Genomic DNA, 14,316 nt, shown 5'->3' on the forward strand with positions numbered 1-14,316 from the left:
GCGGGGTCTGTCTTTGCCTGGCAGAGCAGCCCTCATTAATTACAAGGCAGCATTACTCCTGACACAAAAGAAATTATTTTTCAAAAATCAGTGTGCTGGTAGCAAAGGTGTTCTGCCCTTCCACTGAAAAACCGACAGCTCCCCAAAGCTCAAGGAACTGTCAGTCATTCTCAGGTTACCAAGAGCCATTTTCACCAGCACATGCTAAATATTCTTTCCCAGGTAGCAGACCAGGTCTGCCGAAAGCTCCGGAGTTTCTTACCATTGCGATCCGATCTTCCCTCCCTTCGGACTCCGGCTGCCAGGAGCTGTTGCTGGTCCGCTGCTCCTCCAGCCACCGGATCCTCTGGAGGCTGAGAATGTCTCATGTGGTGCGAATGTATCGCCACCGATTATATTTCAGTCCCTCAATTGCTAGCCTTGATGCTTTGGAAATCAGCCAAACCAAGCGCAAAGAGAAAGGGCTGCAGCTTGCAATTTCAGAACTTTCCCTAGAATGTGCTCTTAAAAACATGGGCCCCTCATTTAGCATTTGAGCAAATACCCAGGGCTTGCTACATTCAATTGCACTTCTCCCGTTTTCTTTTTAAACTGACTTGGGTTTTGTTGCTAGTGGAAGGAAATTATAGCAAGATACTCAAAGCTGACCCAGGGGATGCAGACCTGGTGCAGACTTCCACATGCTTAGACCTGACAAGAAAAGGCTGCTATTCCAATCAGAGATGAGAATCCTGCTGAGATGGGGAGGAAGGCAGAGGGACAGTGCTGGCGAGCTGTCTAGGGTGACAACATTTTGATAACTGGAGGGAGTCTACAAAATGCTCTGAGGAACAACCATGGGACCCAAGTCAGCTCTAAATCATTTGGTACCAGACTGTTCAATCCAAAGAGGCAAAGTTCTATCAAAGGAATCTATGGAGCACACCCTTATCTTGAAGGATGAACTAGAAGTTCTTTAAGGGCAGAAGTTCTTCAAAGGGTCTGCTAAGACCCTTTAAATCTACTGGGTTACTCAATCATATTAAATTATTTATTGTTACTTAGTCACAAAGTCATGTCTGGCTCTTTTGCAACCCCATGGACTGTAGCCCACCAGACTCATCTGTCTATGGGATTTCCCAGGCAAGAATACTGGAGTGGGTTGCCATTTTCCTCTCCAAGGGATCTTCCCAACCCAGGGATCGAACCTACATCACCTCCACTGGCAGGCAGATTCTGAGCCATCAGAGAAGCCCCACTAAACTATTAGGATCTTGCTTTTCCTACATTTTGACAACATTTTCAATTCTTAAAAATTTTATTTCAGAAGGATTTACTCTCACAGCTAGCACACAGCACAGGCAAGACCTCAACTGAAGCTCAGGCCAGAACTCTTTAAAATAACAGTACACATGAGCCAACACATCTATCAACTGCCAAACTGCTTACCTGCCTTTGCTTCCCCCACTGACTGTGAACTCCTGCAGGTAGCGTCCTCGTTTGTTTTGTTCACTACTTTATCCCTAGTATGGCCTCTGCTCCACTGTAGGATATTAATTGGCTGAATTAATTAACTTTCCATAATCATTGGAAATGTTGGCGGAGCCCCACAAATTGGTAAAATTCCCTTTGCTTGGAACCTCATGTGTTGGAGGCTTGGGTTGGGTTCTTTTCATGGCTTCTTTTCCTCTCACCAGAAAGGTTCATACACCCTAATATGGTCAGGCTTAGAAAGGGCAGGGAAAAATTCCAGCAGAGTTAAATACTTGTTCTAAAGAAAATGCAACTCAAGGAATATAATTCATCCTGATGGCCAAGGGTTCTGATTTGTTCAAGGAGTCCATGGCCTTTATCAAGCCTGACAGCATCAAGAAGAAGTCGTGCATCAAGAGTTCAAGAGGGCTATTCACAACTTCCTTCCCTGTAGGCAACAGTCATTTAGAACAGAAAAGGAGACGTGGTAAGTAGGCGAGGCACCCAGGTGAGAGAACAGAGCCCACTCCAGTGGCCAAGATGCAGCTCGATCCCTGTATACAGTAGTTCTTGATAGTTACTGAATTCATACAAACCTTTAAAGTACTGCTCTGGAGCTCTGGAATGTCAGACACATCCTCAAACAGAAAGAAGCCAATGCTGCCTAACTGGAGACTCAGCTCATGACTCCATCTCTAGGTCCTCTTCCCAGGACACTCCACCAAACTGCTCCAACCATTCCCCGCTCTGTGCCCAATTACACTGTCCTCAGATGGAGTGAGGTGGTGACATCAATGAAGTATCTCCCTTTTCTTTTCCTTGTTCTTCCAGGTGCAGTGTCATTCCTTCCTTCATCAAGAAGACCTCTGATGGCTACTCAGCATGGCATTTAATGCCCTTCATGAATGGGCCCCTTATAAGTTTCCTTCCCCACCACACCCCTGCAAGTATAGTCTGCTTTAGTCACAGGGGAGAAAAAAGTGTAAGTGAAAGTCGCTCAGTTGTGTCCGACTTTCTGTGATTCCATGGACTGCTACAGCCTGTCAGGCTCCTCTTCCCATGGAATTCTCCAGGCAAGAATACTAGAATGGGTAAGTTGTTCCCTCTCCAGGGGATCTTCCTGACCCAGGGATCAGAACCCAGGTCTCTCTCATTGCAGGTGAATTCTTTACCATCTGAGCCACCAGAGAAGCCCAAGAATACTGGAGTGGGTAGCCTATCCCTTCTCCAGGGGATCTTCCCGAACCAGCAATCGAATCAGGGTCTCCTGCATTGCAGGCAGATTCTTTACCAGCTGAGCCACACTCCATTCACTTCTCTCAAATCTTTATGCTCACTCATGCTTCCAGCTTTTCCGTACACCAGGTCCACACAAGAGCTTCTGCTCCCCTGGGTCTGCACTTTTCGTGCCATCTCTTTTGTTTCTCCTGAAAGAACTCAACAGTCAGGTAAAGGCTGGAGATCTATTAAACATTGATGTGGACCACACACCCCCCCCCATTATGTTTGTGGCAGAGCCAGGCACAAATCAAACTAGATTAAGAATCAGTGATTCGCCTGCAGTGAGTGTATTGGCATTATTTTTCCCTAAGAAAAATGGTTTTTTTTTTTCCCCTCAAACAAATTACCATTTGGCAGAAACCACAAGAGAATATGAAGAAGGATTTCTGAATAATTGTCTCCCTGTTGACTGAATCAGGTTTTTATTGACATTAAGAGTCGTTTGGACACTTGTGCTAATCGAAGTTGTTAGACTTCTCAGCTTGGTGTTGTCAGAACGAAATGAATCACTGAAATACAGCTACCTCACTGATGCACAGTCCCAGACAACATCAGCAAAAATGTCAGAAATTTCTGGAGAGTTAGAAGAAGAAAGGAATTGACATTTTTCTTTTTTTCTTTTTAAATATTTTTTTTTAAATATTTTTTTTTTTGTATATTTTTATTTAAAAGTGTAAACATCCAAAAAGCCAGTCTTTTTGTCTTGAACTACCTCATCCTCCCACAAACCTCCCCTAACAGCTAGAGTCAGGTACAGCAATAAAGAGTTTCAGACCCAGGGGCAAAAGGTCCACTGGAGAGCTGCCCCCACCTTCTTTGACCCTGAAAGAGTTCAAGCAAAGAGAAACTCTTTTCCAAATATATACAAATAGTATGCCATGTTTTCTTACAGAGCAAATCCATTTAATCCATCCAGTGTGACACTTATTGCACCTTTAAAAGACATGTAAAATGTATTTGAGAAGCCCAATAAGACATTATTATCTCCTTCCAGACAATGCTCATTTATTCATTTACTCAGTACTTTTAAATGCTGGCCCTGCATTAATAAAAAGTTTGCCTGGCATTCCAAGACAGTAGCCAGTAGAGAGTCGGAGCGTCGTACAGCTGCTGCAACACGCATTCCCCACCACCGCAATACAGGGCGCCCCCTGTGGGCAAGAATGCAGAGGGAAGGAAACAGCAGACTCCTAATTATTCCAGAGCAGCAGTTACACCTGCCAACCCTCTCAAAAGAACTGAAGGAAAAGTTTGGAATCTTGTTCAGTATTTTTGCAGTAAGCACCTTTGTCACAAGCACTTTTCTGCACAGTTAACTTGCCTTGGGCAATTTTGCCATGAAAGGTCTACAGTTTTGTTTCAACTGGTTGAAATGTTAGCCTTTCTTCCAGTTATTGATGGCTTCAATGAGCCAATGGATGATGATGATCTGCCCCAAGAACTGGTTTCTTATTTTGAAACACACTACACTGGAGGAGAAAGAAGCTGAGAGCCTTGAAGGCATAGAGTTGAATTCACATTTTCCACATAACTTCAGAATTATTTACCAAAATATATGTGACAATATGCCAAGAACAAACAAATAATGGAGAGGTATTCACAAAACAATACAAAAACTCAGTTAAAAATATGCATCCTAATGTTTGGAGACTGATTTCTCTCTTAACAAAGGAAGAAGTTTTAGCAAAACAAAAAAAAAGTGTGATATGAAGAGACAAATCAACAGGCCCAAAAAAAAAAAAAGTATCATATCTTAGGAACAAAAGACTCCTGAGAAAAGTGCTTAGGTACAAGTCACAAAATAAAATCAATTATTTGCAAAGTACTGGCCTCAATCTACACACATTTTAAATGTATTCAAATATTTTGTATTTTGCAATAGTCTTTTTAATTTTGTTATTCATTTCTCATCTTTCATTAGGTCTTTTTTAATGTCCTTCTTTTTGTTTATTATTATTTTATTCTTTACTGCAAAACTGCCTTACTGCTGATTAGCTATGTACTGAAAATGTCCATGACAGAGACGATTATTGTGAAAGTGCTTAGAACAGTTGGGAACCACTTATCTTTTTTTTTTAATATAAATTTATTTATTTTAATTGGAGGTTAATTACTTTACAATATTGTATTGGTTTTGCCATACATCAACATGAATCTGCCACAGATATACACGTGTTCCCCATCCTGAACCCCCGTCCCTCCTCCCTCCCCATACCATCCCTCTGGGTGGAACCGCTTATCTTTCGTTGTTTCGTCCATCTCCAGGTTTAACCCCAAGTCCCATCCTCCTATATTGCCTTGATGTTTTACTCTGTTACTGAATGAGTTTAGCCTTACCTGCCCAGTCTCCCTGGTGGCTCTATGGTAAAGAAATCTGCCTACCAATGCAGCATATGACGCAGGATATGTGAGTTGGATTCCTGGGTCAGGAAGATCCCCTGGAGGAGGAAATGGCAACCCACTCCAGCATTCGTGTCTGGGAAATCTCATGGAAAGAGGAGTCTGGTGGGCTACAGGCCATGGGGTCACAAAGAGTTGGGCACAACTTGGTGACTGAACAACAAAAACAGCAACCCATCCTTGCCTAGCCCCATATCTGCAGCCAATTCAGGCAGTATGCCTAAGGAGAGCTCAACACGGACCAGTGATTATACAATCCTATAGAAATAATTGCATGTGCAAGATGATGCTTTCAAATTTAATCTCAAGCAAACCCACTCATCTAAGAACCATACAGCCCTTGGGATGCCTTTCAGTTTCTAATAGTGTTTCAAAGGTTTCTGTTTAAATAGACCAAAATTGATGTTGGCAGAGGAGAATTAGGTCAAGGTACTGAGAAAAAGAAACTATCACATCCTAAAACCACCCAAAGATTGCCAAGTACTTATATTATGAAAAGAGTTACATAGGAACAGACATACTTCATCAGTAAAATATTTACATTAATGTCAATTATGGTATTACTTATGAAATATAAAATCATACAAGATAGTTTCTAACCATGAAAAGTGGATACTGTAAGGAGAAAATCAAAGGGACAGCAATAAAATGTGAGTGCCCTCGGGGAGGGTAGCAACAATCATATGTCAGAATCCTTTGCAGGATTTAAACTATCTAGTAGAAGGCATGAAGCCTGTTTCCTAGACAATTCTGAATTATAGAGACAACTGCTGGAGGCTTTACAGCCCTATTTCTTGTCTTCATCTGTCACAGGTTATATTCCTGTTCTCCCTTTTTACCACAGGAGGGAGCCACAGCATAATAAGGGCAGAGTTCTCCAGTTTTCCCTGAGTGGTAATATAAAATGATTTTTCATTACCACATGTCACTTACAACATGGCATAAATCAGCTGTCCCCAGCATTTTGGGCACCAGGGGACCAGTTTCATGGAAGACAATAGTTCCATGGACCAGGAGTGGGGATGGTTTGGGGATGACTCAAGCACACTACATTTATTTCTATTCCCAGGTGGCTCAGTGGTAAAGAATCCCCCTGCCAATGCAGGAGATGTGGGTTCAATCCCTGGGTCAAGAAGATGCTGTAGAGTAGGAAATGGCAACCCACTCCAGTATTCTTGCCTGGGAAATCCCATGGACAGAGGAACCTGGAGGGCTACAGTCAGCGGGGGCATGCAGTCAGACTCAACTGAGCATGCATGCACACTGACTTATTTCTATGGTTATTACATTGTGATATATCATGAAATAATTACACAACTCACCATAATGCACAATCAGTGGGAGCCCTGAGCTTTTTGTCCCACAACTAGATGATTCCTTCTGTGGTGATGGGAGACAGTGACACCTGAAGTGGGGTGCTTATGTCCAGACTACTCTGTAATTTCGTTTTGGTTGCTGTCACTGCAGGAAAAAACCCTTCACAAAGGATGTTGGAAGTGGAAGTAGGCTTTTCAGTGCTTTTGTGGCAATCCCAAAATATTCTGCCTTGACTTTAATCCAGAATGCATGGAAGTTTGAAGTTGTCTCATACATACTTTGAAGGCCACCATCACGTGCGATCTCAAACAGTTGATCCTCCTCTAGCATGGACAAAGTCAGTTCACCTGGCCTGTTCACCAATGGGTCATGGATCCATTCCTTCCCACTCTGGGGGTCTTTTGTGGTAGGCGAGTAATGCTCAAACTCTTTTGAATATTGAGACAGGTGATCATGCATCTAGCTGGGAGAGAGGAGTCTCTTTCAAAATCTCTGCTAATGTTTGAAACATGTCAAAAACCCAATGTTCACTCATCACACCTATAACTGCAGATTGGCTTTGAATGTCAGTCTCTGTTGACTTGAACATATTTTCATTCTCCCCTGAAGTGACAGACTGAGTTTACTGAGCAGGTTGAATATGTCACACAAGTAAGCAAGTTTTGTGATCCATTCTGTGTCACTGACATGTACTGCCAGTGGTGACTGTTTTTCTAAAAGAAATCTCTGGAGTGGTTCTCATAACTCAGAAGCTCTGACCAGTGACCTACCTTTAGAAAGCCACCTCACTTCTGTGTATGAGAGAAGGCGTGTGTGCTCTGTGTCCATCTCCTTACAGAGTTGTGCAAACAGACGTGAATTAAGCGCAAGTACTTTAACATGATCATTCTATTCACATCCTGCAAAACACTGTTAAGTTCAGGGGACATTTTTTGGTTAGCCAGCATTTCTCTCTGGATGACACAGTGCACAGACTCACATTCAGAAACGATGTCTTTGACTCAAGCAGTGAAACCAGAAAGCCATCCAGTCATGGCAGCCACTCCATCCGTGCATATATCAACTCAAAATGACTAATTCAGTTTTCCTGATATGTAATTGTTCAAAGACTTGAAAAGTTCTGCAGCTGTGGTGTTGGTTGGCACAAAAATGTATATCACATGTCCTCGTGCATATCTTCCTGAAAAATATGTGCACAAAAACAAGCACTGTTGTCTTGTCAACATCAGTAGACTTGCCAACCTGGATTGTGTACCACGGTGACTCATTAATCCTCTCTAACAGTTACGCCTCAATATCCTCTGCTGTTTCATCAATCCATCTAGTTATGGTGCTAGCCAAAAGAGGAACATGTGCCACCTTTCGAAATGCAGTCTCTTGTAAAAGTTCATGACAAGTGTCCTTAGCAGCAAGCAGGATCAACTCTTCACCAATAGTAAAAGGCTTCTTAGCTTTCATAATGCAGTTAGCCACTGAGAATGATGCTCTCAGTGCAGATATATTTGATGAAGTGGTGAGCTTCAATAATTGCCTCTGGGTTTTGTGTTCATGTTTTTTTTTCTTTTGAAAAACTCCAAAGGCTTGTCTTTTAATGCACGGTGCTTGGTCTCCAAGTGGCAAAGCACCTTTGAAAGTTCATGACTTTGCTGGACAGTCAGTCACCACATATTATACAAAGCAGGCTTGGAGAATGTGAATCACCTGTTGCAACAGATCCGTAATTTAAGTAGAACTCTTGGTATTTTCTTTTAAATGCAGTTTTCTTTTCATTGGCAGTCTTAGCGTCTTCTACATCTTTAGAGTCCTTCATTGGAAGGACTGAAACTCTAATACTTTGGCCACCTGATGTGAAAAACTGACCCACTGGAAAAGACCCTCATGCGGGCAAAGATTGAAGGCAGGAGAAGGGGATGACAGAGGATGAGATGGTTGGATGGCATCACCGACTTGATGGACATGAGTTAGAGCAAGCTGCAGGAGTTGGTGATGAACAGGGAAGTCTGGCGTGCTGCAGTCCAGGGGGTTGCAAAGGGTAGGACATGATTGAGCAACTGAATTGAACTTAGAGTCTTCTGCCATCTCATCATTGGGTCTTTTCCCATTTTCAAAGAAGTTCTTCAGCAACATTTTTACTCATTTTAGCTAAGGTTATTAGCTTATGGTGCTTCCCAGGTTGTCGGGAGCCAGCGTGAGGAATTCCACCCGTGACAAGGTCATGTGGCAAGAGCTCCGATGGCAAGGCTAATCAGACCTCAGGTTTTCCCCCTGGAATTTCCTGAGCATCCACCCCCCCAAAAATAAGAATCTGCCTGCTTTTCCACTCTTCTGACATTCTCTGGAAAAAGTCAACTCAGGGCTTTAGTCTTCTGCATTTGAAAGAGTGTTTCAATCCAAAAACCCCTCTGATGGCTTTCTAGCCTGCCTGCAGGACTAGTACAGCTGCGCATGTGATTGTTTGAGGCCTCCTGACCGCAGGAGGCACAGGAAGCTTAAAACATCCTAGGAATGTGAGGGCTTCCGAGGAGTCAAAGTCATTAGAATAGGACTGATTAAAAGTTTCATTTGCTGAGCCAATACCTGCTGCCAAATTTTCATATCCTTTATTTTTAGATATAGTTGGTATATAGAAAAACAAGTAGTAGACCTGGTATTAGCAACATTAGATCTTTGAGTTAAGTACCTTCTTTGTTATAACCCACTGCGCCTTTGTTCTATAGAGATGTAACTTTAGCGCTTTAAGGAGATGCAGATTAAAGAAAAACACTTAGGGGAAACGAAATTAACATTCATTAAGAAAGAGAGCCAAAAAGTGTTAACAAGCCTCTTGGCCAAAAGATAATGTAAATCACCTGAGACCTTTTGTATACAAAAAGATATACAGAAAGAGTCTGGGCTGCTAACACTACATAATTTTGTATTACCCATTGATCTCTATGTATAATCAAAAGTATAAAAGGCCTTGAAGGACAATAGAAGGAGAGCCAGTCACTGGACTGGTTTCCCCCGTGTCTCTTTACTTTAATTTCAGGCTGAATTTCCATCTGGGGCGCGGAGGCTCGCCAAGTCTACTTACTTGCCCTGGCTGTTAAGACCCGCGCGAAAGGGAGCCTAAGGCGAGGCACCCTTAGATATTCAAGCGAGCGCCGGTGGCCCAACGTAGATGGTGCAAATTCCTTGTCTGGAATTTTATTGGTCTTCCGCGTAATCCAAGCTATTCAGCCCTCTTCCTCCACTTAATCTTCCTACTACACTATTTCTTCCTAATCTTATATTAATTAATAAATAAGTCTTTCCTCGCCGACTCCGTCCACCCTTCGAATTCCCTGGATCCACCGGGGCTGGACCCCGGTACCAGGTGGTGCTTTAAGAGATGTGGGTTCAATCCCTGGGTTGCAAAAAACCCCTGGAGGAGGGTATGGTAACCCACTCCAGTATTCTTGCCTGGAGAATCCCACGGGCAGAGGAGCCTGGCAGGCTGCAGTCCATAGAGTCACAAAGAGTCAGACACAATTGAAGCAAGTTAGCATGTACACAGGCATTAGCTTGTGGGCTTATCAAAACTGTAACTGAGACAAGAGTGCAGTGCAGGAAAGAGGCATGACACAAGTGGTAAATAAAATAATGGGCAGGCCATGCATAGACAAGGTAATGGCACCCACTCCAGTACTCTTGCCTGGAAAATCCCATGGACGGAGGAGCCCGGTAGGCTAGTCACAAAGAGTCAGACATGACCGAGTGACTTCACTTTCTTTCTTTCATGCATAGACTAAAATAGGTGTCAGATTCTGACGCAAAGCCTGCCACCAGATGGAGTTTAACTGTCACTTGCCACTCACTGACAGGGTTTTGATATGTCTGCAAGCAATTATTTGATATGGTCTCTGTACAGTCAAATCTGTCTGCTTATGATATGCGCACCTGTAGCCACTCCCCACCACTGACATCACCGCCTCAGCTCCACCTCAAATCATCAGGCATTAGATTCTTAGAAGGAGCGTGCAATCTGTTATAGATTCCTCACGTGTGCAGTTCACAGTAGGATTCTTGCTTCTATGAGACTCTAATGCCACCACTGATCTGTCAGGAGGCAGAGCTCATACGGTAATGCAAACGATGGGGAGCGGCTGTAACTACAGATGAAACTTCATTTATTAACCTTACTGCTCACCTCCTCCTGTGTGACCCAATTCCTAACAGGTCACAGATTGGTATCAGTCTGTGGCCCAGGGATTGGGGACGCCTGGCATAAATGCCTCCAACAGAAAAGGATGTGACCTTAAAATTTCCAAAGCTGTCCTCCAACCGAACCTGCTCAAGGTTTTCACACACAGGCACACACAGAGGCATGCACACACACGCATGCATAGTGCAAGTCTTCTTTTTTACTGATTACCTAAAACCCAAATTTATAAATCATTGCAAGATGTTATTTAGGTGAAGATAATCCATACACACATCTTAAATATTACAATACTTGTTATTTTTTTACTGACACTAATCACATAGAACTCATTAGATTGATTTATACATGGATTAAAAGCAATCTGCAATTTATCTCCTACTCCCCAACACTTTAGGCATAAATGATTGCCCCAAGAAAAGTCTTCTGAGGCATACTGCTAAAGATGATTTAGTGATATAATAGGCAGCCTCATAAAGATGTTAAATAGGCAGTTTAATGAACTCTCCGTATTAACCTTTGGCCAAAGTCACATTTGTACCCATTCCATGTTTCATCTCTTAAACAATCTTCAAAAGCTGTAGCCAAGTTCAGTTCTATTTCACTATAGTCTTGTTCAGTTCTATTTTACCTCTCAAGAATTCAGGACAAATGTATTTAGAAAAATGATTATTCCTCAATTTGTAGGTGATGAAGTAGGAGCTTACAAGAGATTCCAAAAGGGATTAATCAGATCATGGGGCTTGACTCAGAAGGAAGGTCTATGCCCAAATTAACACAAGATCTTATTTTATACAGCAATTTTACAGAGCTATATACAACGTCTTAAAGTCAAATTCAGCTACAGTCAAAATGGAGGAGAGGTGGAACATGCCACAGGACTAGCAGAACTATCCCAAACATGGCCCTTGATCACTGGCTATATAAAGTTCCGCTCTGCCCAGACTCACTGGTCAGCTCACCGGTGACACAGGGTGGACCTGGACTGGGAGCAGAGGGGCTAGCAGAAGTGTAGAGTCCACGAATTCTATGAGGCTGGACTTTCAGGTCCTGATGAAGGAATATGTAACGAGGTGAGAGGAGGAATACATTTTACTTAGGAATGTGCCAACTTGATTGATGTTTCATACACTTAGATGTATGAAATTTTGCCCAGGCCCCACCAGTTGGGGTAGATTTGCTCCTTTCTCTCCTTACTACACTTTGTCCATCAAGGGTTTATCTGGGTTTGGTTCAATCAATTCAATAACACTTAGTCAGGTTTCTGTGAGGATAAGAGTTGTACAGAGACCAGGAAGTACGGCTTGATTGCCACTGGACACATTCAGCTATTTCAATTCAATTAAAATTTAAATTTCGTAGTCCTACTAGCCACAGTAGACACTAGCGGTTCCTGTGTCAGACAGCACATATGTAGAACATTTCTATCACTGCAGAACCTTCTACTGGACAGAGCTGCCCTAGAGGACCCTGAACAGAACAAGTATGAGAAAGATAGGGACATCAGCACCAGAGGGTACAAAGCCACAAGTAAGTCTACACCTTTGAAACTACAGTCTAAAGTGACCATAGCAGTTCAGTTCAGTTCAGCTCAGTTCAGTCGCTCAGTCGTGTCCAACTCTTTGCGACCCCATGGACCGCATAACACCAGGCCTCCCTGTCCATCATCAACTCCCAGAGTTCACCCAAATTCACGTCCATTGAGTCAGTGATGCCACCCAGCCATCTCATCCTCTGTTGTCTCCTTCTCCTCCCGCCTTCAATCTTTCCCAGCATCAGAGTCTTTTCAAATGAATCAGCTCTTCACATCAGGTGGCCAAAGTACTGGAGTTTCAGCTTCAACATCAGTCCTTCCAATGAACACTCAGGACTGATTTCCTTTAGGATGGACTGGATGGCTCTCCTTGCAGTCCAAGGGACTCTCAAGAGTCTTCTCCAACACCACAGTTCAAAAGCATCAATTCTTCGGTGCTCAGCTTTCTTCTCAGTCCAACTCTCACATCCATACAGGACCACTAGAAAAACCACAGCCTTGACTAGACAGACATTTGTTTGCCAAGTAATGTCTCTGCTTTTTAATATGCTGTCTAGGTTGGTCATAACTTTCCTTCCAAGAAGTAAGCATCTTTTAATTTCATGGCTGCAATCACCATCTGCTGTGATTTTGGAGCCCAGAAAAATAAAGTCAGCCATTGTTTCTACTGTTTCCCCATCTATTTCCCAAGAAATGATGGGACTGGATGCCGTGATCTTAGTTTTCTGAATGTTGATCTTTAAGCCAACTTTTTCACTCTCCTCTTTCACTTTCATCAAGAGGCTCTTTAGTTTTTCTTCACTTTCTGCCATAAGGGTTGTGTCATCTGCATATCTGAGGTTATTGATAGTTCTCCCAGCAATCTTGATTCCAGCTTGTGCTTCTTCCAGCCCAGTGTTTCTCATGATGTACTCTGCATAGAAGTTAAATAAGCAGGGTGACAATATACAGCCTTGACGTACTCCTTTTCCTATTTGGAACCAGTCTGTTGTTTCATGTCCAGTTCTAACTGTTGCTTCCTGACCTGCATATAGGTTTCTCAAGAGGCAGGTTAGGTGGTCTGGTATTCCCATCTCTTTCAGAATTTTCCACAGTTGATTGTGATCCACACAGTCAAAGGCTTTGGCACAGTCAATAAAGCAAAAATCGATGTTTTTCTGGAACTCTCTTGCTTTTTCGATGATCCACAGGATGTTGGCAATTTGATCTCTGGTTCCTCTGCCTTTTCTAAGTCCAGCTTGAACATCTGGAAGTTCACAGTTCAGAGACGCCTGGCTTGGATATTTGAGCATGACTCTACTAGCATGTGAGATGAGTGCAGTTGTGCAGTAGACCATGGCAGTTACTAGACATGATAAATGGCATCACTGGTTTGGTGATAGTCTTCAGAAGTCTCAAATGGCTTATCTGTCGGAATATTTTCTTTTGCTTCCATTACACTGTAAACATGAGTGACTCAGTTTCCAACATTAAGAAAAATGAGAACTCATTAAAAATCTAGTTTTCTAGTTTCATTTGAAAAATGAGAAGGTCTGGCCCCTCTTGGCCTGCATTTCCACCCTGTAACACAGACCTGGAGTCGAGGAGCTACAGTTCCCTAAAAGGAGCCTGTGCCCTTCACTTTACCAATCCTCACTAGCCACTGGATCCAAGGTACTTCCTCTCTAATTTCTGCTGCATATGTATTTGAATGGGAAAAAATAACATCTTTAGCAATGCATAAAAATAAATACCTATAATGAAACGCCATAAAAGATACCCAGAAAACTCCTGCTTATTTTTTCTGTATCTTTAAATGAATACATACCATTCACTTATTCAGATGGTATTTTTTCATCTATAGAAATAGGATTAGTAAATTACAGAAGAAGGTTAAGGTAAACAATATTTTCAATAATTATATACTCAACACTCTCAGTTCAGTTCAGTCACTCAGTCATGTCCAACTCTTTGTGACCCCATGAACTGCAGCACACTAGGCCTCCCTGTTCATCACCAACTCCCAGAGTTCACTCAAACTCACGTTCATCGAGTCGGTGATGCCATCCAGCCATCTCATCCTTGGTCGTCCCCGTCTCCTCCTGCCCCCAATCCCTCCCAGCATCAGGGTCCTTTCCAATGAGTCAACTCTTTGCATGAGGTGGCCAAAGTA

General features: G+C 42.7%; 1 protein-coding gene across 1 annotated transcript in view; it reads right to left on the minus strand.

Annotated features, from left to right (window-relative positions):
• PLD5 (phospholipase D family member 5) overlaps window positions 1–698 on the minus strand; it is a 313,562-nt gene extending 312,864 nt beyond the window's left edge. The window contains exon 1 of the mRNA XM_040263578.1: window positions 263–698. Coding sequence (XP_040119512.1) covers window positions 263–265 — 3 coding nt within the window. The 5' untranslated portion in view covers window positions 266–698. The remainder of the gene's footprint in view (window positions 1–262) is intronic.
• Between the last annotated feature and the right edge of the window lie 13,618 nt (window positions 699–14,316).

Source organism: Oryx dammah, unplaced genomic scaffold (assembly GCF_014754425.2).
Source record: "Oryx dammah isolate SB20612 unplaced genomic scaffold, SCBI_Odam_1.1 HiC_scaffold_21, whole genome shotgun sequence".
Lineage (NCBI taxonomy): Eukaryota > Metazoa > Chordata > Mammalia > Artiodactyla > Bovidae > Oryx > Oryx dammah.